Source organism: Ursus maritimus, unplaced genomic scaffold, assembly GCF_017311325.1.
Source record: "Ursus maritimus isolate PB19 unplaced genomic scaffold, ASM1731132v1 scaffold_10, whole genome shotgun sequence".
In the NCBI taxonomy this organism is placed as follows: Eukaryota; Metazoa; Chordata; class Mammalia; order Carnivora; family Ursidae; genus Ursus; species Ursus maritimus.
Window position 1 is genome coordinate 50,795,960 of NW_024423344.1, and position 27,815 is coordinate 50,823,774.

The following is a 27,815-nucleotide window of genomic DNA, read 5'->3' on the forward strand; positions in this document are numbered from 1 at the left end:
CCCTTGGAAACTGTCATCCAGATAATCAACCTTGGAAAACTGAATGTCTGTATGGATATCTAGTTACAACAATAAAACACAACAGAGACAACAATGACAACACAGCCTGGACCCAGAAACCTGGCATTTTAATTTAACAACTTTTATATTTCCTTGATTATTGTATGCTTAACATAAATAATGTCTACTTGTAACATTTGTATTACCTCCAAACACTTATTCAATCACTATTTAAGAAATCATTGCCTGCGCAGTAAAAAATAAGCTGGCCTTTTTTTTTTTTAAAACAATTTACATTTTTATTGATTTTGTTTACATAATAAGAAATCAGCAACTACAGTAGTTGCCACTTTAAGTGACCACAGAAAAACAAAATATATAATTATTTTACATGATTATATTACAATTTTATAAAGTTCGCTACAGTATACCAATGTTTTGCTATAAACTGTATTCCTTTGGCCATATCGGTTTTAATTATGTCAAGAGATCATGTTTGTCTCTTACCAACTTTTATCAGTGTGCTAAAATTTTGAAATCAAACATTTTTAGAAAAGCTATTTCATTATAAATAGTATGTGTATATATTCTTTGTGTGCAGTTTCAAGATTAGGCACGATGATTACAGACCACAGCCTGATATGGAGAAGGAAAGGGTGCTGGGTTATAAATGAGGAGAAAGAACCAAAACTCAGTACATGGTAATGAAAAGGAGCTAAAACTTAAGTAGGACAAAAAATATATATATATATGACCGAACTGTGAAGATATTAGTCACCCAAAGTGAATTTAAAATCCAAAGTCTGAAATGTCTTTTGTGTTGACAAGCATCTGAAAAAGTGATTGGGTAGAAATTAATCAACAAGACCTGAGTGATCTGTAAATAGAATCCATGTGGCATGTGAATTAATTATTGTCCTTTCTTTTTTGGCCACATTGCTGGGTTTTGGTTTACTGTATTATCACATTAGATGCTGGCAGAGAACCACACTGCTAGCTCATTTCCAACATGTGGCCCAGGGTTACCAAAGAAAAAAAAAGTTGAAACTCTGTTATATTTTAAGACGGAGCTAAAGCTCTTGGGCCCAATTTATTCCTGAAGTCACTCTGAGAACATTGCGCTGTGTTTTGCTGGAACAGAATCAGGACCTTTTGCATTGATGTGACGGGGCAATGACGAACGTCAGGCTAAGAATGGGAATCTGTCCCCATGGGTTTCCTCCCTCCCCACCTCATTTCCTCTCCCTTCCGTTCTCTCTTGGACATATTTTCACACACATATCATCCCAAGTTAACCTAAGGCACTTTGCTGGAGAGATGAAAGAATGAGGCAAGAATGCACAAAGAGTTCTTACAGTCCCAAAAAGCAGTTTTGCCTAGATGTGACAAAAAAGCACCACATCGAGAACTGTTTTCTAGTAGTTCTTTACAAAAATAATACAAAAGTTAGTAAGAAGCTTTACAGGGAGCTGTTAAATTGTTTAATCTGTGTGATTTTAAAAAACAGTATTGTCATTATCATATTAGACCTGTGCCAGAGACCATTTTAGCCACCGCCTGTGGGAGAGGACGCTGCTTTCTCCTGGGCTGCGGGGACACGGCTCCAGGCACCCCGCATCCTGTCCATCATGGCGTCGCTGGCATTTCTCCATCCTAAATGTATGAATGCGGGGGTCAGCCCTTTGTTTAATCATCTGCATGTCATATATCGTAGCTAAGTAGTTACAGATGACAAAACTAAACAAATAGTGTTTGAACTACAATAGTGAAAGAACAATAAGGTTTTAATAATCCCGAAAAAGTTGTAGGTAACATTGTCTTTGCAGAGTACGTGAATGGGAGATTTCAAAGCACATCTTTCGGGATAGCATTCCAAAGCTCCTCTGTCTTTCCCTTTGTGACATTTGATCTTATCTGAATGTAGAAAGGTTAATGATTTTCAAAAACCTCAATCTCTCTTTCTGATACTACCTCCCGATCCTTCAAATACGTTTCTAAAGTCACAAAAATACACCAGCTAAACTGCTTTCACATTTTATAAGCCAACCAGTGGTGTGACACCATGAAGAAAAAAGTTCTTTGGAAGGATTTTTAAAAAAAATTTAAATTGAGTCATTTAAACTTTATTCAAAAATTCCATTTTACAGTGACACAATTTTCCTTTATATCAGATTCACATTAATTTATAAAATAAACCTCTTTAATAGGAATTTAGAGTGAGCTCAGCTTAAATCTAAGTGGGGCACGAATATACTAGAAGCTATCAAAAGCTACGCTGAAGTGCTGATTGTAAAAAATTAAGTGCTTTCACGATGAGGCTTTCTTAATTCTCACTGCTTTCCTTCTCCTGCTGTAAACAGCTCACAGAACGTCATGTGTCACTGTGAGTGTTAAGAGAAGAATCACTCTTACATTCTTACATTGGTTTGTGCAAGCACAGAGTTGTTTTGTTTTGGCAAATGCCTCATTGTTTTAATGACTTCTGTCCAGCATAGAGAACATGGCATTGAGTGAATATGCCTTCTTTTAAGATGAGCTGTATTTATTACTGGAACGGAAGTTGTCATATCCGTGATCATTAGCTTTGAACTTCAAGCACGACTGCTTTTCCTCCAAGGACTGTTTTTCTTCAAATGACTGGCACCAGCAGCATAGGCACGACTGTACAAAGCAAAGGAACTCGTTATATGTGCACACCGGTGACACTGGGATGACTCTTCCTACTTTCTCGGGCTCTGACTTTCTTGGCATGATCAGGAGTTCTCAGCCCCTTTCTTTTCATGCTCCCTTATTTTCCCCTTTAACAATATATAATCACGTAAGTCGTATCCGATAATTTTTTAAACTAGAAAGTACAGAGAAAAAATGTCTATCATCAAAACTCATCTTTTCATCAAATTTGAAGGGGAAAGCCACTCAATGCTTGATTTTTACTCTTGATCACTTGAGAAATTCTCCTAATATTTGATAAATACATAACTCAAGACATTTTCCTATGGAAATAGAAATACTACACACATCCACACACATAACTCGATATGGACATGTTTGTAGAAGTGTATGCACAATTTATTTTAATAAAACTGTCTGCATGTACTATTCCATAGCCTGCTTTTTCTCACCCGATGATGTCATAAACATCTTCCCATGTCAATGAACTTCATATTACATTGCCGGTTTTTGTCAGCTACATTTGTGCTCATGTGCCTTTTCAATATTGACACACAATAAACATATAAAGCATACAAATGTCTCAGTTTTCGTTCATTCAATTTCTTTTCTTGGATTTTTTAAAATCCAAAACTTTGTTCATACTGATTGCTTTCTGAGAATCTATACGTCTAAAAAAGTGGGAGGTCCATTGTTTTCTGTTCTATAAAATGAGGGAGTTGATCTTGATGAAAGTTCTATTCTAGCTCTGCGATCCATGAGTCTATGAGTGGGCAAAAAAATTAAGACTGACTTAGTTTTGTAAGGAAGCTAAGTTCTTTCCAGGAATGAACTGCCAGGGACAAATGGATCATGTCCATATCAGGAAGGGGATTATTTCATTCATGTTAGATTGTTGAAGGAGTGAATGAAAGGATGGATGGATGTTACAATGCAAGTGGCCAAAAAGAATAATGACACACATTCCACGTCAAGTAGCACATCTCTGGTGTACAAGTGAGGTGGAAAAGAGGAGGTAAAACCTGAATTAAATGTCTTCATTTGACTTGCTATTCTCATATCCAAATGAATATTATAACTAACTTAGAATCCAAACCATGCTGGACAGTCCAAAATCTACCAAAAATGGGAACAGTGCATTTAATTCACGTTGAGCTCTTAGTTTATCATATGATATCTGTCAGACATCAATGCATGCACTCTCTGCTAACTTTCCGAGCATTTCTATAAGTACAACTGTTTGGTTGAGGCAGTAGGGAGTAGCTGACAAGGATTTAAGGCAGAAATCAAGTATAGTGATTTATGAGCAGAACTCATATTTAAAAAAAAATCATCTGTGATGTAATGCAAGGGAAAACTGTAAAACAATTTACTAAATCTCTTTAAATAGAAACACGAATAGTTTGGAAAGATTATATTTGATGCTAGGCCAAAAAGAGCTTTTTATTTTGAAATACTCCTACCTTAAAGCAGTTTTTGAATCTTTTGCTCACCAAGTACAGAGCTATAGGATTAATGCAGGAATTCAGGGAAGCCATGTTGATGCCGATGTAATCCAGCACCAACAAAAAGCTGCAAGAAACAACCCAAAGCATGTCTGTGAATAATACGCTGCTTTAAGCATGTTTTCTTGGCGAACTTTTGAATTTTTGTGAAGAAAAAAATTACCCATATCCATAATTTTTGACTTTATCACTTTGCTAAGGATGACCCTCTCTCTGTCTCTCTCCCTCGGTCTCTCTCTGTCATTACGCCCCTCCGTCCATGCCCAATTCTGTCTTTTGCAATCAAATCTCATTTGGAAGCTCTGAGGCTGGCTGAGAAGAAGGCTTTGCAAAGTGCAAAGGAGACTCGGAGCTGACATTTCCAATTCCACTCCTCATTTTGACAGCTCTGCCTCTCCGTTCCCAGTGTTCTTACAAGTCCCCTTGATTCCTTCCTCTACAACAGGGGTGAAGATAAAAAAAAATGGGAATCTTAATTGCCCCCTCAAGACTAGCAAAATGGTACTCTCTCTGCCTATGAAAGGGGTCAATGAAAAAAAAAATCTTCTGAATGGCATTTACCTACAAAACTCTGTCTATTTTACTTTTCTTACCTCAAAAGTTCACATCTATTAGGATCGTTCTGATCATAAAGAGTGAGCTTCAAAATCCTGCTGAGGTGAAGGGGAAGCCAGCATAGGGCAAAGACAAGGACCAGGCAAAAGACTGTTTTGGCCACTTCCCGTCTCTGAAATAAAACCATAGTCAGAGACTAAATAGATGGCTCAGATAATCACAGCGGTCTCTCTTCCCAAACAGAACCTTTAATATTGTTTACAAAAAGTCAGTGGTATTTGTATAAATCCAAAACACTGAGCTTTAAGTTGAAGAGTTAATGTGACTTAGAACTAAAATGACCACAGATTCATCTTTAAAAAGTAATGGCTCTTTCTAGATCCTTTTAGATTATGTGGAATAGAATATCTCTAGAGAGATAATAGAAAAAATATTCTTTGTCTATTCAAAAATACCAGAAGCAAGAAAAAGGAAATATGCTGTAGTATATAATAACTTAAGTTTATCATCATAATAATTTTCTTATGCATAATTATCATTGCAATCGTGACTCAGCACATATTTCTGTTCTGTTACCTGCTTTAAGTGGTCATTTAGAGCAATCTGCATGCCACTCTTCTTTCTCAACATTTCACAGGTCATCAGGGTATAAAAAAAGGCAGTGATGGCCAACGGCAAGCAGAAATAGAAACTGAATAGCCACCAATCTTTAGCTGTCTTGTAAAACTATGGAGAAAAGAGAATTGTATGATTAACATTCCTCTGTAAAAAAAACTCTTATAGGCCAAATGCCAAATTAATAAAAAACAACCAACATACTCAATAAGGAATAATTATCTTCTAAAGTAGATCCATTTCATAAACACTACATAGAATCTTTCAGGCCACATCTACTGAACAAATAATTAGATACTTATACTAAATGAAAGAAAGTTTCCCTAAAGAGCATTTTAATTCTCTAAGGCAATGTGCTGTAATTATGCACAAAATTTTAAGCAGTTGGGCAAAATTAAAAATATGTGGTATTTCCAAATATTTTTGCCTTCACATAAGCAAATTACCCTTAAGGTATTTCATGTGAAATACCACATCTGAATATGTAAAGACATCCTAGTGTTTAAGGGAAGCTTTCACTTTTTAACAAATCTGTTTTCTGGAAAACAGATAGATGTGGAAAGGTCTATACAAATCATTTTGCTAAGAAATGTATAAATCTAACTTACCGATTGGAAAATCAAAGCTGTTTATGACTAATGCCTTTTCTCTTATTCTATTTCTGCTCTTTTTTCTTTGTTTTTAAACTGTTGCTCCAGATACATTTGGGTTGGAGCAGAATTTATGTAATCTATGCAAGTACCTTTTCCTTTCAACTAATAAGAAACAAGAAGTCAGCAATTTCATTCTCAATTTCATATTAATGTCCCTCTTTATTCTTTTCATTACCATGATGTGTGCAATCCCTAAAGTTGTATGTAGTCGTCTTATATGTAAAATAGAGAATACTACTTGATGACGCCTGGACCAAGTGCATTCATTAACTCCTCTTGACCCATTCTGGTGGAAGGAGTCTTTTACACTTAAGATCTGTCTACTAATACCAGCATTGCCATTTCCCCCCATTTCCTGACTAAACATTCTTGAATAAATGGCCAAGATGAAAAATTCTTTGCAATGGCAGCTCTCCCTTTAGAGAGAGGACAGGCTTGCCGATCAGAATCCAGCCACATCCGGGCATCTTCTACTTGATCATTCACTGAACCATCCACTCGCTCTGACGGGCGCTGTGGTGTTTTATGCAGAATAGGCAGTAGTTGTCAGGCCTTCCGGGCCAGTTGCGTAGAGAAGCTATAAATTCAGATCGATTCTCTCATGTGAACTTGGTTTATCTGTATCCCTGGGCACCAGGGGAATTCTTGCACAAGTAGTGGCCTAGCTTCCTGCAGCCCGGGTCATTAGTCACCCTCCGCCCCACAGTCCTGGGGCTTACACTCTCAATTTAAGCCAAGGACAGTCATAAATCAATAGCTTCCCAAGAAGGGAGGATCGGGGCTAAATATTTATAAGGCAAGAACAGATAGGAAAGACAAAGGTAAAATTCACCTGCATGAAGGCTGTTTTCTGCGTAGGGCGAAGCAAGCAGGTTCGCAGGTAATGTCCTTTGTAGTCAAAGGTTATCATATCAAAACCCACGGCTTCGGGGACAGCCAGAACCACGGAGACCACCCAGATTAAAACAATTTCTACTGCTGTCCATTTTGGAACCCCGATTCCTTTAATTCGACTCCAAGAGGCAACAGCTCGATATCTGAAGAACAAAATAGAATTATCTGTCAAGCTGGCGGAACCTGTTTTCTTGAATTACATAATTTATTTTCCAAGTAACCCAGCAATCACTCAGAAAGTGCTCAGGATGTACCTGGCTTAAATATACGCTCTTACCTGTCAATACTTAGAGCACATAGACTCAACACAGTGATGCCCACGGAGGCCTTCTGTATGAAAGGCACCAGCTTACACATCTCAACTCCAAAGGGCCAGTCCTCAGCAAGCAGCTGCATTGAGAAGACATGCAGGTCTGTTAGGGAGATACTCACACGGTGCCCTCTGAACCACACACTTCGTGGGCTGTAATTAACGAACGGAGCAAGAGAAGCAATTCCAGCTCTTCCTTCTTTTCCTCATGGACTACTCCTTTGAAAAGCACCAGAGTTCGATATATGGATCAGGAGAGTGGTTGGGAATAAAGAAAACGCAGCCAGTTCGTGAGAATTTCTTATGCATGGACTGTACTTTAGGATCAGGCTCTCTACCACGAGGCCAACGGGGGTCAGTCTTATAAGTTCCTCTTAGAAAACGGAGCCTGCTGCTCTGCAAACATCTCTTATCCTGTCACGGAGTCTCACACGCTCAGGTCACGGCCAGACCGAAATATAGATGATAAATGTTAAAAACATATGCTAAACATTCCCCAGCTGGGGAGACTAGACCACTGCTATGGAGAACAGTGTGCACTTGTATACGGATTCTTGACTGTAGTCAACTTGACTGCCCAGGAACTCAGCAGGAATAGTTACTCACCGCTCCTTGACCGTCCCAGACATACTCCTGTCTCAGGGCTTCACTCTAGGTGTCTCCGTATTCTGGAAGGCTCTTTCCCCACAGATCCCACTCTGTGAACTCCCCTGCCTCTTTCAGGTTTTGCTCAAGGCTAATCATTTCAACATGACCTACTTTAACCACATTATTAGTACGGTAACCAGCCAGGCTCCCGTCTCTCTTACCCACTCCACTTTCCTTTTTATCTACAGCACTTACCAACAATTATTGCATTTATATTATATTATAACATTTATATGGTATTATATGGTATTATAACATTTACTTGTTTGTCTTGTTTCATTTTTGCTGTCTGGAATCCCTAGAGTATAAGACAGAATAAGGCCTGTGCAACTGCCTAATACAGTTCCTGCCACGTAGTGGGTGCTTAACATTTGAACCCCCAAAATATATGGGCACCGGCTCTACAATGAGCAAAAAGACAGAGTTCTTGCTCTTATACATGTATTTCTCTTCATCTGACTTCAGACTATGCAACCCTCTATTGTTAAACTCAGTTATTTTCTTTCCTAGGACAACTGGGTGTGCCCCACGCTGGTTAATGAATCACTTTAGGTAAACATCTGGATTGAGGGTTCGTGATGTTTTTAAAATAAAGTATTTCAAATTGATGTTTTTAAAAAATGTTTGAAAGAATAATCTTCCCAAAGTGAAAACTATTTTGAAACACAATCGAGCCTTTCCATCCTCTCACTAGTGAGGGTTCTTTGTGGAGTTTGTCAAGCTGGGCGATTGCTTTATAATGGCACCAAAGGCTGAAATGATAGGCCTTGGAGCTCCAACATGAGCCCAATTTCATTTCTAAGTTAGACATGGAAAGTTACACTGACATGTAGGACAGATGTTGACAAACTTACCACAGATATGCTTAATCTAGAGTCCTGGAAATCTACAGGGCCAGGCAGAGCGGTAGAGGGAGCCAGGGGTAGGAAAGTCATTGGTGTCAGTCAGTAATAGAGAGTGGCGGGATGTGGGGAAAATCCCATCTAAAAGGAGAAACTGCTAAAAACCATGACGTGATTTTTGCCCAGAAATCCCAAATTAAAAAAAAAATCTCTTGATTTTAATCAAAAAGTTATAATTTTTATATAAAACCTCATAATTATAAAAGTTGTCAATTAACTCATATTTTTAAAAAACAGTGTCACATAACATCGTATTAACAAAAATATATCTGTGGGTCCAACTAGTCTCTGTTTGTGACTTCTGGATTAATCAATTGACTCAGAATTCTGCTCATTCATTTATTCATTCATTCAGTAAGCATTTATTGACCATTCAATATATATCAGACACCATTCTGAGAACAGGGTGCATATCAATGAACCAGGAAAACTTCCTTCTCTAATAAAGCTTATAATCTAGTGAGGGAGGCAGTAAACACACACACACACACACACACACACACACACACAAATATTTAATATCGCATCACACGGGTATTGTCATCACATGAAGAGAGTAAGGTGAGATTTGGAGTAATTTCTTGATAGGCTTCTCAGCAAGGTCTTTCTGAAGAGGCAACGTGTGAGGACGGGACGGGACTAAAATAAGAAAGTAAGCTATGCAAAGAGTGTTCTGGACAGAGGAAAGAGCAGGTGCAAAGATCCTGGGGTAAAAATAAGTAAATAAGCCTAGTGAGCTGAAAGGACAGGAAGAAGGCTATCAACGCTATAGTGTCTAGGAGATGAAGTTGTAGAGGGAGGAACTGGAATACTTTTTTAAGGAAATATAGTGCAAGTTTTTCAACAGGGAAACGGCAAGGTCTTATTTAAGTTTTTAAAAAGATCACTGTGACTGCTCAATGTGGAATAGAATGTAGGGTCAAGAAAGGAAGCTACGAGGAGAGATTGCAGTCAGCTGGAGCCTGTGGAGACCTGGGGATGAACAGAATGGGTTCTAGACTAAATATATTTTGAAGGTAGAGCCAGCAGGACTTGTTATGGGTTGGATATAAGACATACGGAGTCAGGAAACCTTAAGATGTTTGTCATATGAATGATGGAGCGATTTACTGAAATGGGGGAAGACTCAGGATGCCTCAGGTCTGAACCAACTATGAACCCCAGATACTTTAAAAGAACTGCCAATTGCCTTTGAAAACATAAGAATAAAAAGGTTCCAACCAGTTCCAAGGACTCTACCAGACCAGCTTGTTCTAAATTATCCAGACAATATTCTTTTTACTAATTCTGATTGTCCTTAGATGGATTGGGAAAAAAATGAAAACAAAACTGACACTTACATGGCACTTATGATGGGTTAGGCATTATTCTAAGCACCTTACACATACCGTATCGCTGAACTCTCCAAAGAAATCCTGTGAGATAGTACTACTGATGTGCATTTTACAGAGAAGAAAACCGAGGCACTCAGAAGTTTATTAACGTGCTATTTTGGTTTTCTATATGTCCACAGATTTTTTGCTACTCCTCCCTTCAGAAGGTGAAGACTCATCTCCCTTCCCTTGGAGATGTGGGTTGGCTTTAATCGTTCGCTTTTAGCGAACAGAATGTGGTGAAAGGGATGAAGTGGAGCGTCTGAGACTAGTTCAACAAAAGGCCCCTGGCTTCCTCCTTGCTGTCTGGCGGACCGCTCATTCTCGGGGAGACCAGCTGCCGCGTCAGGAGGGCACTCAAGCCCTTCTACGGACAGGCCTCCATGGTGAGGAACTGCGGCCTCCTGAAAATGACTCACACCAATGTGCCAAGTGTATGAATGAGAGAATCTTCCAGCTGTAGGCAAATCTTCAGAAAACTGCAGCCGTCGGGAAATGTCTTGACGGCACCCTCCCGAGAGAGGCTCTGAGCCAGAACCACCCACTCCGGTTCCTGAATTCTAGACCCACAGACAAACCGTGAGATAATAAATGTTTATTGTTTCAAGCCACTAAGTTTTGAGGTTATTTGCTGTTCCTCATTAGACAAGTGATATATTTGGCTTTGGTTTACTTGGTTTATTACTCATATGGTTACTTGTCCTTGTAACTTGTTTTATTACTTACTTAAGTAACAGAGCCACATTTGAGCCCACATGGTCTGATTCTAGAGTCTATATAGTGTTTTAGAGAAACTGACCATAGAAAAAAGACGGTTTGGACTTAAATCAATATTAGTATTTGTAAACCCATAGCTATGTGTCAAACAATGGTGAAATATCTAGATGCAGAATAATCCTATCTCCTAATCACCTGGCTATTTTATTTATTTACTTTTATTTATTTTTTTAGAATGTTTTTATTTTTTTAATTAAAAAATGTTTTAAAGATTTTATTTGTTTATTTGACAGAGAGAGAGAGAGCACAAGCAGGAAGAGCAGCAAAGGGAGAGGGAGAAGCAGTCTTCCCACCGCGTAGGGAGCCCAGTGTGGGGCTAGGACTCAATCCCAGGACCCTGGGATCATGACCTGTGCCGAAGGCAGACGCTTAACCGACTGAGCCACCCAGGCGCCTCTCACCTAGCTATTTTATTCATATAATGTCCAAAACTTAGGAAATTTTCAAATATCTTATTGTCTCAAACTATACCCAAATATGCAAATACCAGTCTCATGTAGGTACAGCTGTCTGATGAATCAAGATGAATGAGTGTCCAGGCCACTGAAGGGAAAGAAATCTGGCCAATGGAAATGAGCTCTACGCTGACTCCAGGCCCTGTTTTGAGGTTACTATTGTTTTTGGCTCAGCCTAGAAACTGGATGATTGCTCTTCATACCACGGGGAGGCCTGCAGCCCAACCTCTGACCCAAGTTATCACAGGACACAGGGAAACACAAACTGAAAATTGTAACCGTTCTCTTCAAGTTCAACACACAGATAGTCAGAAACCCAATCATAACTGAAGGATTAGGATTTTCTAATCTACCCTTCCAAAGGGAAAGGAGCTGCAAACTAGGGAGTATTAACCTTCATCAGCTTTTAGCTTGTCAGACTTTGAATTCAGGCCTGAATGCTGCTGGTACTGAGAGGCCACAAAAGATGAGAGACAAAGTGCCAGCTGTCACTTCTGTTATTTGGTAATGAGAAGGGTGACTTTGGCAACCCTGCCTCTCTCCAATCGGAAGGCGCTGTGGAGACGCTGAGAAGCCCGACACCCAGTCACAGAAACCAGGCCCACTACTGATGCTCGTCTTGGTCTTAACGGCTTCCAGTAAGTCTTGGGCAATTTAGTGCTGGGAGCTTATTTAAAATGCAAAGACATCAACCCCTTGTTTAAAGGTAAACGAAACCCTGAGTGGGGGTGAGGGAAAAGCTACTTAAGATTAAAAACAAAAATCACTCCCGACCAGGATGCCATCCTTACATTTTGATGAAAGAATGTTCTTAGAGATTTTTATGATAACTGGAAATTAATTATTTCACTATTTGTTGACAAAAACCACGACATCCAACACCTAATTTGAAGTCCAGCGATGTGACTTTCCTCTTTCTGGGGAAATTGCTTCTCTTTGTTGCAAGAGGAAGCAACTCTAACTTTCAGCCCAGCAATAACACACTCTTATTCCTTAGTTTCTTCTGGAGGCTTTACCCCATTCAATTAGATAACCTAAGGGCAAGAACTGAATACCTAGGAAATATCCAACAAGCAATCAAACAAGTCTCTCTAATTGCAAAGCCAATGTTCGAGTTCTGTACTCTTTCTACGTGCTCATCATATGAATTAAATTTTCAGGTCCTGCTTAAAATAAAGTTTGTATACATATTACCTACCATTTATCAAATATGAGCCAGTTAGAAAATACTCCCATTAACTGTTACTGGTTTTCACATGGTGATGTCTCATCCAACGAAGAGCCTTTGTTCGTGTTAGGTCCTACAGCAATGTGGTGTCCATTTGACAAATGAGAGCCCGCGCTCGGGCTGATCCCTTTCCCTTCTTTTGTATGAATAAAAACAAATAAATAAATCAACCCTCTATCTAAAAAAAAGATGTGATCATACTGATCATAAGGTTTCTACTCGAAGATGACCATGACTTCATAATTTTATGTTGGAATAGCTGTTTGAGAAAGAAAAAAGGCCATAGCATCCAAAGATCTTACTTTTATATTAGATTTAAAAGTTATTTTTATAGTACGGACGTTTTTTTTTTTCTTAATTTCTAAAAGGATAAATAGAGTGAACAGGAAATAAATGTCCTTTCTTTATAAGTATTGTTAAGTGAGCCTTACAAAATCTCTCCAACTGGGAGATTTACATTGTTCATTTCTCTTTTTAATTAAAAATTACATTCTTGAGAAATTAAATGGGAGAAAAAGCCCTGTTAACACATACCACTGTTAATGTCCAAAGGAATCAAGCCTCATAAAGTCAGGAAATTTGAAAGTTAGCTGTCTCGCACTAATAAATGTTCAATCGCCTCATTAACCATATATATACTATTTTCTTTTCCTATTTTTTACTTAAGAGTATATACTGAGTTTTAACTGTTTATTTGTTTCAGAATATTCTGTAACATTTATAATGTCCAGCATAGTGCCTGGCACACAGTGGTCACTCATTAAAAGCTTGTTGATTAACAGTGAATAAATGAAATCTTAAGGCAGAAATCTTGTGATAAAATTTTTGTCATGAACTTTCCGTTCTTGTATTTGAAACAAATTCTTTAGAGAACGGAGATGGCTCTTTATTTATTTATTCATTTATTTATTTATTTGTATAGTTTGGTCCATGCCCCTTCTTGCTCCCCCCCAGATCAGGTCTTCCGAACACACGAATCCTGAGGGATTGAGGGTGATGGCTGGCTCTTCTCCTTTTGGAGTTTTGCCTTCCAAGCAAGCTAGAAAAGGTGAAAAGCAAAAATTCCTTTCCGTCCTCTCCTACGCAAAGCTGCCAGGGAAATGACTGCCATAAAGCAGAGCCTCCTGTTTCTCACTAACTCATGGGGTCCTACGAGGAGAGTTCATTGTAAGTCTGGAGATGCTGTAGGAGACGGTGGTTCCAGAGGCTGGGCGAGCAGCGTAGCGACAACAGCCAGGGTTACTTGGCCAGATTGCTGTGATGACCTGTGAACATTTCCTTCAAATGGCTGGTATTATAGAAATGTTTTTACAGTAGGAGTCAAAAGAGGTGAAGAATGGAGCAGTGTGTTTCACAACTTTGGGAAAGGGTGTATTCTTCTGTTTTATCTCTGTTTCCTGGAGCAGATAAGAGTTTTTCTGCATTTGAACTGGCTTTTGAAAGATAGAGCGCCCTCATTCAAGGATTTCCATTTCTTTTTAAAATCACATATAGGGACAGAATTTGAAGTAAGCTGCTGGTCAAGTGCATAGAAAATATTTTTTTGACATACAGTGTACCCGTGCCCTTGGGGATAAATATCAATGACAAGTTCCATCCTGCGTCCATTAAAAAGCACTTAATCACTTAAAGATTAGGTCGTGCGGATTGGAAATATGTGGGTCAGACATAATGCCAGCTTATCCCCCAGGGGGATACTTATAAACAGCCCACAGTGTGAACAGTGCCCCCTGTGGTTGTGTGAGACGGTGCCTGTCTCTGGGAATCTGTTGCATGTACTCCCCTAAAACAGAGGGTTTTCCCTGTTCTGGAAACATTCCTCTGACTTGCTGAAATAGAATGATGACTCCATGAAGATGAATTAAATTTCTTGAAACAAAATCTCCAGAAGCAAAGAGATAGAAAAGAAGATAAAAAATAAATGTCTTAGGAGAAATTTAAGTTCACTTAAATATATTTTCCCACTAGTGTTACAATGAAATCTACTTCCAAGTCTGCGACAGGTCAACATGTAGTTTGCTGCTCTCCTATTATCTGAACTTAAAAACATATTCATAGTTTGTGCTTAAAAACTCACCGACACATTACATACTCTGAAGAATTCAACAAAAAGCATTAAGAAATACTCTTTCCAAACCTAGCATATTAGTAGATTCACTTACCTGAACTGTATCTTCTAAGTTCAGTATGACACCCGAAGAAGCAAGAATTACAACTCAGTGGTCTCATGGCTCAGAAAGAGGCTCGCAAACTTTGTGAAGTCCACAAACCTTATTAAATCATTTCAGGTCTTAAACCGAATTCTATCCAGACACTATCTTAGGGGACACTGGTAAGCTACGATGCGAAGACATTTGATTACTTTGGAATCTAAAAGCCCTTTAAAATAATTTGAAAACACTAAGGGTAGGGGAAAGAAGACAGGTACAATGTAAACATCCAGAAAACAGTTTTCCTCCTTTCTGGAACCTACAATGGAGCTAAAGAGAAAAGAAGGAGAGAAAGGACACAAATCAAGCTGCACCGGTATGGCTGTGAGTCTTGGGGTCAGAGAACCGTCGAGAAATGCATCAGTCCACTTTGCTAATACATTTCTGACTCAAGCATGAGCCTCTTTCTCTCTCCTCTACCACCAGACTATGCTTGTTTTCTTGTTCATTTACATTTTCACCAGAGGGTCTTCAGGAAAGGAGAAATAATCTCTAAAATAAAAGCACTGGGAAGAACAGAAGTCTAAAATGAGAGAAGCTGTTGGCTAAGGTATCCCCAGTACACCGCACTCGGCTGTTTCCCAACCATAACCAACCTCGTCTTAACTCCACGAGGTCTTGAAAGAGAATGTTTCACATCATAAATTACATCTTGAATCTTATTTCAACTCAGGCTTTTTCTGTCAACACCCTTTAAAGCACTTAATCATTTATTAGCATTTGGCATGTTTCTCTAAAAATAATCAACTATAGCATATTAGCCACACAGAGATAACCTTATATGGTTTTTCTTTGTGAAATGAAGAACATGGCTCCACGGCCTTGAAACAACAGGGTCTTGGCTCTGTCATCCTCTTGTATAGACATGGAAATATCTTCAATCTTGACCGGCTCATTTAAAGGAGCAAAGAAAAGATGTAAAGCCTTTGATAGATGAGCCTTCCCATATTGAAAGAAACATTGCCTTGATATTTTAAGAGGCCCGGATTTATGGAGTGACCACGTGGCAGACCAAAGGCAAATACAAGAAGTACCATAGAGTTAACCCAGGGAACTTTCATTGCCCAAGGCCAAGAGTTTGCCAATCATTTTGTCACAGGAATCCACGTGCGGAGAAATGAATTGGGAACACGAAATCTCGAGTTTCTGGGTTGCTTGAATTATGCTATTGACCTATTATTTAATTATAACTAATGTCCTCATATAAGAAGAGGAGCAAACGTTATCCTTTTTTCATCTGAACAGTTATAAAAAATATGATTAGAAAAGTCCACTGTCCTTACATTTTGTGTATAACATCTTTTGTCAACAAGCACTTGTCTGGTATTGACTGTTGCAGGCACTACGCTAAGTGGGTGCTGGGCTATTAGTTTTGTTCGTTGATTTTAGGTCATTTAGAGCTAATAGTCTCTTCATTAATACTTTTAAAAAGCTAATACTTTAAATGTGTTGATTTGGTGCTCCTTAAAATTTTTTCTGCATTAAGTAAATGAATCTCAGGGTATCCAGGCTCTGTTTTGGGTTCAAAGAACTTCTGCTGCTAGAACATCTCTAAATATTACTAAAATTTCAGTAAAATATCTCAGTTACTTAACTGGGGATGGGAAGAGTGTATTACCTTGGAAGAAATCAGCCTCCCCTATCCAATGATACTTTTACTTCTTGTATTGCTCTATGTGCTAAATCTCCATTTACTGACCAGAAGATTAAATTTCAAAAGTTAAATTTGATGGTGTTCAATTAACTTTGACTTCTAACTATGAAACTAGTCAATTACACACGAACTTGTTAAGTACTAGACATAGTCTAGGACTGGAAGTGAGAAAGGTAAGTTTGTTCAGAAAAGTAGTGTCACAAGCAGGAAATGTCTGATGACCTGACAAGGTCACTTCACTCAAAACTCATTTGTGGATTCAGTGAAGCAATTCCACATTTTTACATGTCAGCATTTAAATGTTAGGTGTACCCTATTTTAACTAGTTAAACATTAAAGATCGGCAATTTTGCCTCTCAGAGCTATGAAGGCAGGCTCTTTGCCTCTCATAGTAGCCCACAAAATCTGAATAGCAAAGCCCTCTGGGGGCACTCCACCGTCACAGAACATCGGATTAAATGTGGATCTTTATCAAACTAATGTTCCTATCCGTTACTGTCTTACAGTTCACCAGCAGATTTGTTTGCAAACGCAGTTTGCTTACACACAGAGGAAGTTATATTTGAAAATTAACTGTATTAACTCAGTTACCCATGCAAATATAGCACCGAGTGAAATTGTTAAGTAAAATCCAGAGAAAGCTTAACAACTCATTATCCGCTCAAGAATTTTTCCTTGCTCGAGAAGTTAAAAGAAGTTAAATAAATTTTAGCTTCGACTTGCAACCAAGCTTTGGTAAATATCACTGCTAAACCAAGCCAAGCCAAGCCAACGAACCAACCGACCGACCGACCGACCACCAACAACATAAAGCCTTCACAGCATCCAGAAGCACGCCCGGGCTTTTGCGTTTTATGCAGCTTTGACAACTTTGATGTCCGTGCAACTACAACTTAGTAGTTCGATAGGTTCTCATAGGCAACAGACATTTAGTTTGCCCCATTCATTGCAGTCCGGACAGGAAGGACACGATTAGCTTGTGAATAAGGAGAGATGCATCCTCACATGGGATACTTACAACTCCTGGCTTTTGGTTCAAGTATAGATATAGACCGTGTACACGCTGGCATGGTGCTCCATGTATATGTTAATATCCAAAGGTATATATTAATACATACATATCTGTATGGAGATGTTACCTAAAATAGTGATTCAAACTAAAAGGACAATAATAACTTCGGGGCACACTATAGAGATATCTATCAAAATAAAAAATGCATATATCCTTTGATTCAGGAATTCCAAAGTTCAGAAAATTACCCTTCAGATACAGTCACATGCGTGTACAAAGCCATTTGTACGAATATATTATTTGTAGTCACGTTTATAATGGCAAAAGCGGAAAAAAATCCCCCCAAGTTTTCATTCGTATTCATTCACACACACACACACACACACACACACACACACACACACACATTCTAGTAACATTTATTCTTTGCTTACTACGTGCCAGGCACTGTGCCAAATGATATTCACCTGTCCATTTATGTATGTATATATATGTATTCACATGTATACATATATAAATGCACATACATACTTTTAAATATCCTCTTTGGATGACTGCATTTTTCATTTTCGTCTGGACGGCCTGACGTAGTGTTGCGTGTTAGAGGCCTAGCGTGTGCTGCTGAGAAGTGTAAGCCGGGCTCTTCTTTTCAACGTATTTAGGTGAATACGTGAACATTTCAACAGCTTCTCTCTGTTGGCTGTCCTACGACACCTCCCTAGTCTTCGTCAGAGGATTTCCTCTCTGACACAAGAGACCCGGTGAGAGGACTGACGCTACCTGGAATTTTCCAGAGACCCAGTTCCTTGAGGGAGTCAAGGCAGAACAGATCTATAGCCTCTGGTTCGTCAGCATCTCACGGCAGCACCTCCCTGCGAAGTTCCATCTCACGCTACAGCAGTAGCGACGACTACGCCATTTTGGGGTTTGCCAACTTTTTTGAACCCTAGATTTTCTGGACTCCAGATTAACGTAATAGGTTCACACTGACGTTTCTGGTCCCTTGCGTGTGCCAACAGATGGGTTGGGTAGGTTCTATGAACCCTCCAGAATTTTGTGAATGTTGTATGTGTGTATATGTGTGTGTGTGTACAAATAGGAATGAAAATTTGTTTATGTTTTATGTGAAGATATATAAAATTAATAGGACATATCAATTATAATATATACAAATTTTATATAATATATACAATGAACTGGATTCTGAAAGAGAATCGTAATACTCCACAAAAACAAAATTAGAAATCACTGGTTTAGAGATTCAAGCCTCCTGTTTTAGGATAAATGGAAATGGCACTCATAATTCACTTGTTGCTTTGTGTTAAGTATCATACATAACCATGCTGAAACTCTAATGCATTTTTAAAAACTTAGCTGTTATCACAGTTATTTAAGGGAATAAATGGCTTTTAACTAGTCTGAATTGGGTATTTTGGTGAATAAATATTCTAAAATAACAAATAATGATATTATCCATATTATATACTGCAGAACATCTGAAGAGGATTTCAGGAGATAGGAACCTTCAAATGGGGGCGCCTGGGTGGCTCAGTCTGTTAAGAGCTTGCCTTCTGCTCAGGTCATGATTCCGGGGTCCTGGGATTGAGCCCCACATTGGGCAGTGGGGTGTCTGTTTCTTTCTGCCTCTCTGCCCCTCTCCCACTGCCCCTCTCCCTACTCGTGCTCTTTCTCAAATAAATAAATAAAAGAAATCTTCAAATGACTCAAATTAGAACTGAAAACATTTGCCAAGTATCCTATTGTGTGTTAGCGTATCATATAATTCCACCAGTGCACTCAAATGAGGTTCTAACAATTCTCCATGCGGGAGAAGGGTGTGCTGGGTCTGAGCTCACTCAGGGCAGAGGGACAGGGAGGACCACGGGTTTGAGGGCCAGGTGGATGCATTCGAGCCCTAGTTTCATCACTGTCCAGTGGTGTGACATTGGGCAAGTTACTTCACCTCTCCAACACCGCAGTTTTCCCATAAAACAGGGACGACAACAATATCTCCTCCATAGGGTTTCTTGCAGAGATTTAGTGAAATAAACCAAGAATCCGTGCATAATAGATGGCATCCATCATTATTATATTATGCTTTGAGTGACATATGTTTATGCACACTAAAAAATTAACCAAAGTCTCCCAAGTAGGATTCCATGTTGGCAAACCTGGCAACGGGACCTTATTCTTTGCGATGGATTTGTTTATGACCAACATAGAATGACTACATGGCCACATTTGTAATGACTCATTAGTCTGTTTACTTCAGAAGTAAAACACAGCTTTAACAGACTGAATAGCTTCAGGCAAAATGATGTAATTTCCTAGGGAAATCATAAAGAAAATTGAAATGAAAGTAAAAGCCATGTGCCTCCTTGAAAGTCAGATATCCTCTGGTTGATCGAGTGTAATCGTTTGACCAGAGAACGTAAGATGGTCCGGGAAGAGCTGATTTCATCTGGCCCAGAGGCAACCCACCTAAAAGAAAATGTCCTCAACCCAACTTGCACATAGCCCTCCAGCTGCTGGCTGACTTAGGAAGGTCTCTGACTGAGCTATGCGTGGGGTTTTCTGAGACCTCCCGAAAGAGACCTTTCACAAAATTCTCTGCAAGCCTAGCAAACCGAGATTGTAATCTCCCTTTTCAGAAGGCTCTTGGTGCACTTATTTAAAAATTTCTCAACACCTTGCACTCTACAGTTTCTCAAGTTAGTTTTGATGAATTGAATTGGAATCCCTTGCCAAATTGGAATGGTGACACTTGGTCTGTGGGATTCCCTAAAGAAGTAAATGCGTCACTTCTGGCTCTAATAGGACTGTCACTGCATTTAAGGGACCCATTTCAGACTGTGCCTCTCCCAGGAAACACTCAGACTCCAGAAGAACCAGTTGCCATGCAGGACTTTAGGATTTCTTCTATGTATCCCCCATTTGTGGGAGTGTTTCCTGCTAGAGCCTGGATCTTAACCCGAACCCTATTTTTACTTGAGAAATGGCTAAAATTCCCTTAAAGAATGGCTATTTGGATTAGGACTTAAAGGCATGCCGTATGGTGATCCCTTCTCCACCAAGATCAAAACACATCCAACGATGCTTTTCTAGCCCTCCACGTCATTATTTCCCCCTTGTACTGAGCCCTGGCCTACCTTCAGGCAAATTCCCAAAGCACATTCCCTTTCTTTTACACTTTGGTTCTGTTCTTCAGTGTGGCGTTCTATTGCTGATCACGATAGGCAAGCAGAGTTTTACATACTTGCCTGGGCCTTTAAACTCTTCTGGCTCCTTCACTTAGGCTATTTTTCTTAGCACCACAAAACCACAGTTAAGTGGGCACTAACGGCCTCATTGTAGAGTTGAGGAAACTGTGGCCCGGCGATGTTGGGCTATGTCCAGAGTTCCAAAGCAACCTGGACTCAAATAGTGTGGGGCTTTATGTCCTGCCCTAGCCCCCCCCCCTCGCCTGTTTCCTCCGATGCCCATGGTAATCACAGTAATGTTAGCTACTGAAATCCTTAGAGACCCCTTTGGTTTCTTCACAAGGTAATCGATGGGGGTACAACTTGCACTCTAGACCTGATAGATTTGGACCTGATTCCTACCTCCATCTCTTACCAACTGTGAGACCTTGAACATCTTATCAATCATCCGTAAAATGGAGAAATATCTGCTCGTGGGTTGTCAAAAGTAGTAAAGGGAAGTAGCCTATCCATTTCAGTGCTTGGCCCACGTAGACATGCGACAGAGTCAGTAGACTATAGTCATTCACTCAGGTGAACTGTGTTGGTGTACTCACTAGTCTGGGTCTCTTTCTTCTAGCGCCTCTGTTTCCTAAAACCCCATTCCAGCCCCTCTACTCTCAGGACCCTCCCCACAAGGTGAGTGTGTGTATGAATGACCTACGTATCTGAAGAAGTAGATTCTGCTTTTGTAAGTCTGGGCTGCACTTGCAGTTCTAACAGGATCCCTGATGATACCAGTCCTGCCAATCCATGGACCACACCTTTGCAGAGAGAATGGACCCAGTGAGCCGGGCTTAGGGACTAGATACTTCGGGACCAGTGGTTCTCAAGCTCTACAGTTCATCATCATCACACCAAGGGCTTGTTAAAATACAAACTACTGCTCTCCATCCCAGAGTTTCTGAATCAGTAGGTCGGAGGTGGGGCCGTAAAATGTCATTTCTAGCAAATTCCCCAGTGATGCTGATCCTACTGGTCTGGGGACTACATTGGTTCTAGGCTTAGCCTAAGGTTACTGAAGACCAGGAGGGAATTTATTTCCAATAATAACTGACTCTAGGAGGTGTCCCCCAAAGGCTCTCCTATCTCCCTCCTCCTAACTAGGCACCATCCCGTCAATATTAACCCTTTACCTTGTAGACAGTGATGGGGATGTCAATGACGATGTGCAGCAGGTCTCCCAGAGCCAGGCTGGCTATCAAGATATTAGGGCCGTTTCGCATGCACTTGTTCTTGTAAATGATTCTCAGCAGTGTGGAGTTTCCGATGATGCCCAGCACGAACACTAGACAGGACACCACCGTGTTGATATACTTGAAAGTCTCCTTGATCTGGATGGGTTTCTCGCAGGGGGGAGGGGAGAACTTGCGTGGCCTTGGCGGGGCTCCAGCTGTTCTCCCTGCTTTAGGCATCTGGGGAGATGCAGAAGACCATGGCGCGCTGGCGTTGGAACCCCTTGGCCAGGAAACCTCAGCGGGGGGCGTCGTTATCTCTCCGGGCCCCAGAAGTGGCAGAGTGGCCCCGGCCGGCGGGAATCCCCTCTCTTCTCCCAGGACCCCCGTCACGCCGCAGGCGATGATCAACGCCACCAGGGCGCGTGCGCTCCAGCTTAGCAGAGGCTGCATGCTGCTGCCTGCTCCAGTGGGCGTCGGGTGGCTGCTCTGCAGCTTTGAGTCTGGAGACCAGCAAGGGAAGAAAGGACGCTTGGGTTAGCTACCCCAGCCACGCCCCTGCAAACCGCTCCCGCAGAGCGCAGCCGCGCGGCTACTCGCAGCTCGCAAATGTAACTCAAGTTTGCGCGCGGGTGCTTAACTGGTGCGCGTGACCCTCCTGCGCCCGTGCACTGTCCTTCCCGATCTGCTTTCCCCGTGTTTTTTTTCTCCCTGGCGTTCCCCCGAGGGATAAGTGACTCGCAGTGGGGCGGGGCATTCTGGAAGGGGTGTGCCAGGGCGAGAAGGATGGGTGTCCAAGGCAGAGCTCTGAGTTCCTTGGTGTGCCCCAGGAAGCACGTACGTTCTGGCTAAAGACGCGTGGGAACTGGGGAGTCAAAGCGCCTAGAGGCCAAGGGCATATGCCAGTCTCCGCATTTTGCTCCGCAGGGAACGCGGATACCCGGTGTCTGAACGCCAAGACTCCTCCGGGCCAGTGAAAGCCGCTACTTCCCAGCTGCCTGCGCTCTGCTAGCCAGGGAACCCCCCGGAGTGCACCGGCTGACTCCGACACTTCTCAACTCGGTCGTCTTGGGGACGGGGTGGGGGGGAGGTATTGGCATTAACTTGGAAGCGTCTGTCCCCTCTAAACGGCTTCTGACTCTCATGCTGCTCTCCTTTACTCCAACCGCCTTTACGCCAACAATACAATTCATTGTATTCTATACATCTTTTTTTTTAAATTAGATTTAAAAAATACATCCCCAAACTACTAACCCAAGCTGAAGCCCCAGACAAGGTTCAATCACTGATTTTAATTCCACACCGAGCCAGAGTATTTACCTTGCAAACCGGGAGCACCAGGAGCAAAGCGACGAGCGGGGACCTCTTTCCCGGGCAGCTCTGCTCGCGGCTCGCCTGCAGCCGGCTCCGGGGGCGAGCACGCCTCCCTGAATTCAGCCGCGGGCGGGCCTGGCTCTGACGAAACGCTGAGGGAATGCCAGACCAAGTAGCCTCCACAGCTTGCTCGGTCGGGGTCTTTGCTGTCCCTAGACAAGTACTTTTATTCATTTGTCCCTTCCCCCTCGATCACCGCCAGACTCCTCCCGCGCCTTCCGACCGCTCCGCAACCTTTCCCCTTGGGCGATGCCTGGACAGCATCAGCAGGATCTGCCCGCTGGAGAGGGCATTCCCCGGCCAGGGACGCGTTCCCAGAGCCTGTTGGTTGTCGGACTTCTGAGTTCTTCAAACCGCAGACCGGCCTAAACCAAGGGCAAGTTTTCACGCTCCCGGAGACGCGCTGGGGCTCCAGACCGGAGTCCTGTATTTAACAAGTTAACCTGGACTCTTAACGCGGAGTGTGGCTTTGCTTTCCATTAAGCATCCCGCGGTGATATATAAGACCTGGTTGACTTGGGGGCTCTGCTCTTTGCTGCTTTTGATTTGCCCGCACATTTCAAGCCCAGGTCGCTCCCAACACGGGAGAGCACAATTCTTACTTCTCAAGCCCTATCATTGCCCTAGGAGAGGACTAAAATCCTTCCTTCATTTCTTCTAACAGCTGCAATTCTCCTTTCTTCCTGCTATGTCCTCAAGAGTTTGGTCAGGCCATCTCAGGGATTTTTATACTGTCAAGGGATCTGATACCTATGGGGGGCCATATAAATTATCAGAAAGCTGCCATTCACATTCAAGGTGGTATTTCTTCATCAGGCAAAGCGATAAAATAAATTCTTCCTATCCGTTCTTGAACTCAGTTTTTATGGGGTAGAGAGAAACAATGGGGACTGGAGGTTTTACCCAAAGATCGTATAAAATACAGATTCAGGCTGTGTAATGCAAATTGGATATTAGTCCAGTCGACTAAATCCTTGTTCCCTCTGTAAAATTTCATCCCCAGGAGGAACCACCCCATGTAGTAATTCATCTAGAGACTAGGGGGCTCATTAGTGGCTTCACAGCCAATTAATAGCCTAGATGGGACAAGAATCTTAGATTTTTGTTTTGTGTGCAATGCTTCCTGGGAAAGTGGAAGTAGAATGTCAATTTCTATTTAAAAAGGTGAACTTTAAGTGTGAAAAATGGTCTAAAGAACATAATGAAAGCATAAGGCTAAAGGAATGAGAAATGTGGTCTAGGGGTGTGAATGCTAATTCCAAATCTGGCTATTTTGGGCGTAGTACTTATCCTCCCTGTCTGGGAAGAAACAAGGTCAGCATTCAATTGCTTCATAGCTAAGTAAAAGTATAAAGTGTTATGTGAATAAGGAATCATATGGATGCATTTGGAGTATGACTATTTTTCTGCTTGGGATTTGTCCTCCTTACACAAGACTTCTCCTACATCACGCACGGAGCCCCTGCAGATGAGGCCCCTTTCCTTCTCGAATGTTCACCACCACCTGCACTCCCATTTCGCGCGCTCAGTCCTGGATGCCCAGGCACACCTCAGAGATCTGCAGGTTCGGTTCCACACTGCCTCAATAAAGCGAATACCCCAATAAAGTGAGCCAAATGAATTTTTTAGTTTTCCAGTATAAACTCTGTTTTTCTGGGGTAGCGAAACAAAATAAGAAGTTTTGTTTATACTATACTGTAGTCTATGAAGTGTGCAATAGTGTTATATAAAAAAACAGTATATATACCTTAACTTAAAAATATCTTATTGCTAAAAATGCTAATCATCCCTGGAGCTTTCAGCGAATAGTAAACTTTTTGCAGGTGGAGATGCTGATGGCTGCAGCCTCATCAAGGTGGCGGCTGCTGAAGGGGCAGCCGAGGCAACTTTTAACAATAAGGTAACAATAAAGTTTGCCACATCAGTTGACTCTCCCTTTCATGAACGATTTCTCAATAGCATGTGATGCTGTTTGATAGCGTTTTACCCACAGAACCTCTTTCAAAATTGGAGTCTATCCTCTCAAACCTGCTGCCACTTTGTCAACTGAGTTCATGCAATGTTCTACACCCTTCGTTGTCATTTCAACAACTTCTTCACAGCTTCTTCACCAGGAGTCGGTTCCTTCTCAAGAAACCACTTTCTTTGCTCATCTCTAAAAAGCAACTCTTCACCTGCTAACATTTTATCATGGGATTGCAGCAATGCAAATGTAATAATGATGAAAAAGTTTGAAATATTGTGAGAATGGCCAAAATGTGACAGGGAGACAGAAAGCCAGCAAACACGGTTAAAAAATGGTGCCAATAGACGTGCTCCATGCAGGGTTGCCGCCCACCTTCAAACTGTAAAAAAAAAAAAAAAGTGGCATCTGGGAAGGGCAATAAAGGGAAGTGCAGTAAAACGAGGTATGCTGGTGTTCTGAGCCTCTCCGGGATCCCTCTCTTCTTTTAAGACTGTTTAACACAACTGAGCACTTGATCTCATTGAGACTTTTATGGGTCGCTACTGGTTTCACGTGAATTGATTTCTTTTTCAGGACAGGAACAGAATGACAGTTCTTTCTGTACCATCACAATACCTGCCACCACAGAGCTCAAGAAATAATTTTTATAGGTCTGATAATTTCGTTTTAAGGGATTCAGTTATGTTTTAGCACTCTAGTCATAAGTGTCAGGAGTGGAGCCAAATACTTTTAAAGTAAACATACAAGTTCCTCATGTGGATTTTAAAATACAATATTGGCTACCTATTATGTATGGGTCCTACTACCTGTACTTGGCACCTCATTTCATAGGATCTCACTTACATCCCCCCCCTGCCCCCCGCTGCAGGCTCTGAGATAGATGTTTCTCATGATTTTATAGGAAATGAAACAGTCTCAGAAATTCACTCAAGTCACATGGCTGGTTAGTTGTGGAACTAGGATTCGCACCCAAGACTATCTGGTTACACAGATTGTGCTTTTGATTAATTTAATTGCATTGAGTCTAAAGATATTTTTTTCTTGTTTGGATGAAGCAGTGTTTTTTAGACATCAGTAATATTCAACTGAAGTTTCACCTTAAGTTGCGTGAAAATGTAAAGGTAACCATGTAAAAGATTTATTATTTGATCCTCATGAAGGACCTTAATCAAATAATAGAAATTGAGCCTCAGTTTCCCCTTTTGTAAAATGGAGGGAAAGGATGAGGTGATGTCTCTAGTTACTTCTTCCTCTCATATGTCAGTCTGATGGACAAACTGACCCTGGGAGAGCAGCCTGACAAGCAGCAAAGTGAGATCTCATGCTTGACTTTTTTTTTTTCCTTCTGCTTTTTACTTTCTGTACTCATGCCTTGGACCATACTATTACAGATACAGGTTTTTTCATCTTATGACTTAAAAATTCTCTTACTGTGGGGCGCCTGGGTGCCTCAGTCGTTAAGCGTCTGCCTTCGGCTCAGGGTGTGATCCTGGCGTTCTGGGATCGAGCCCCACATCAGGCTCCTCTGCTGGGAGCCTGCTTCTTCCTCTCCCACTCCCCCTGCTTATGTTCCCTCTCTCGCTGGCTGTCTCTATCTCTGTCAAATGAATAAATAAAATCTTTTAAAAAAAATTCTCTTATTGATAAACTATTTGTAAATTTACCAGTAAAGCACTGTGTAAACTTAATTTGTAAATATGAGCAAAAAATTGTATCACATTTTAAGAATCCTTTGCTGAAAATTTGTGGGTTTGAATTGATTTTGAATTTAGTGTCTATGAAGGACTTCTGTTGTTGTTTACTTAGTAAATGTGGAATCTTTTACAAAGTTGTTTTACGAAGATATTTTTTTCGAGTGTCCTAGGAAGTATATCAAAATCCCAGATTGGCTAAGATCACCCATCAAAGACAGAAAGGGTGATGAAGGACAATGTCCCACTATCCCTTTTAAATGCTTTAACTAGAAGGTCATGAAGACATGGTTGAATGCACTTCAGAATTCATTCTTCAAAGAGGTTTGCCATGGGGAGCTTGCCCAAAGCAAATCTTTTCCCCTGGTAGGAGAACAAAGAAAAGCCCTTTTAGCCACAAAAAAGTGAATACTTTCATGTAATCCCCTTGATATGAATGTACACTTCGAAACCTACCTTGCATTCTTTAAATCATGAATGCTGAGGGACAAGGTGTGTGAAAAACACAGAAAGAGTTGGTTCAATTGCTTCTCCACACATTCCCTTAGGAACAGATCCAATGATGAAATAGTGGTTGAAGTAAGGGCATAAAGAAGATTTAAAGTGACTCTGCCGATCAATGGCAAACAGCCCGAGCATTTCTATTTCTTGGATTTTTCTCTTATATTACGTGGCTATAGCTCTTTGGGCCTTAGGGTTAAGGATGTTTTAAAAATTCTTTTAAAATTAAGGTATACTTTAGGTAGAGTTAAATGGACAGGGCGTAAGAGCACAGTTTGAAGAGTTTTGACAAATGTGTTACATCTCTGGGACCCAGACTGAATGGGGCTTTTTGAAAATGCATTCACTCTTCTAAAGCAGCAAAATGTGGGTAGGTTGGATTTGGTCACTGTTCCTATTAAAATTTTT

The 27,815-nt window shown here is 40.9% G+C and overlaps 1 protein-coding gene across 1 annotated transcript; it reads right to left on the minus strand.

Annotated features, from left to right (window-relative positions):
• Positions 1–2,107: 2,107 nt before the first annotated feature.
• EDNRB (endothelin receptor type B) lies at positions 2,108–23,438 on the minus strand. The gene is given in 10 exon segments (XM_008686663.2): positions 2,108–2,661; positions 4,134–4,242; positions 4,769–4,902; positions 5,307–5,456; positions 6,831–7,035; positions 7,170–7,282; positions 21,837–22,378; positions 23,196–23,322; positions 23,324–23,383; positions 23,385–23,438. Coding segments are annotated over 10 exon segments (1,614 nt in total). The 5' UTR covers positions 23,424–23,438; the 3' UTR covers positions 2,108–2,526.
• Positions 23,439–27,815: the final 4,377 nt, after the last annotated feature.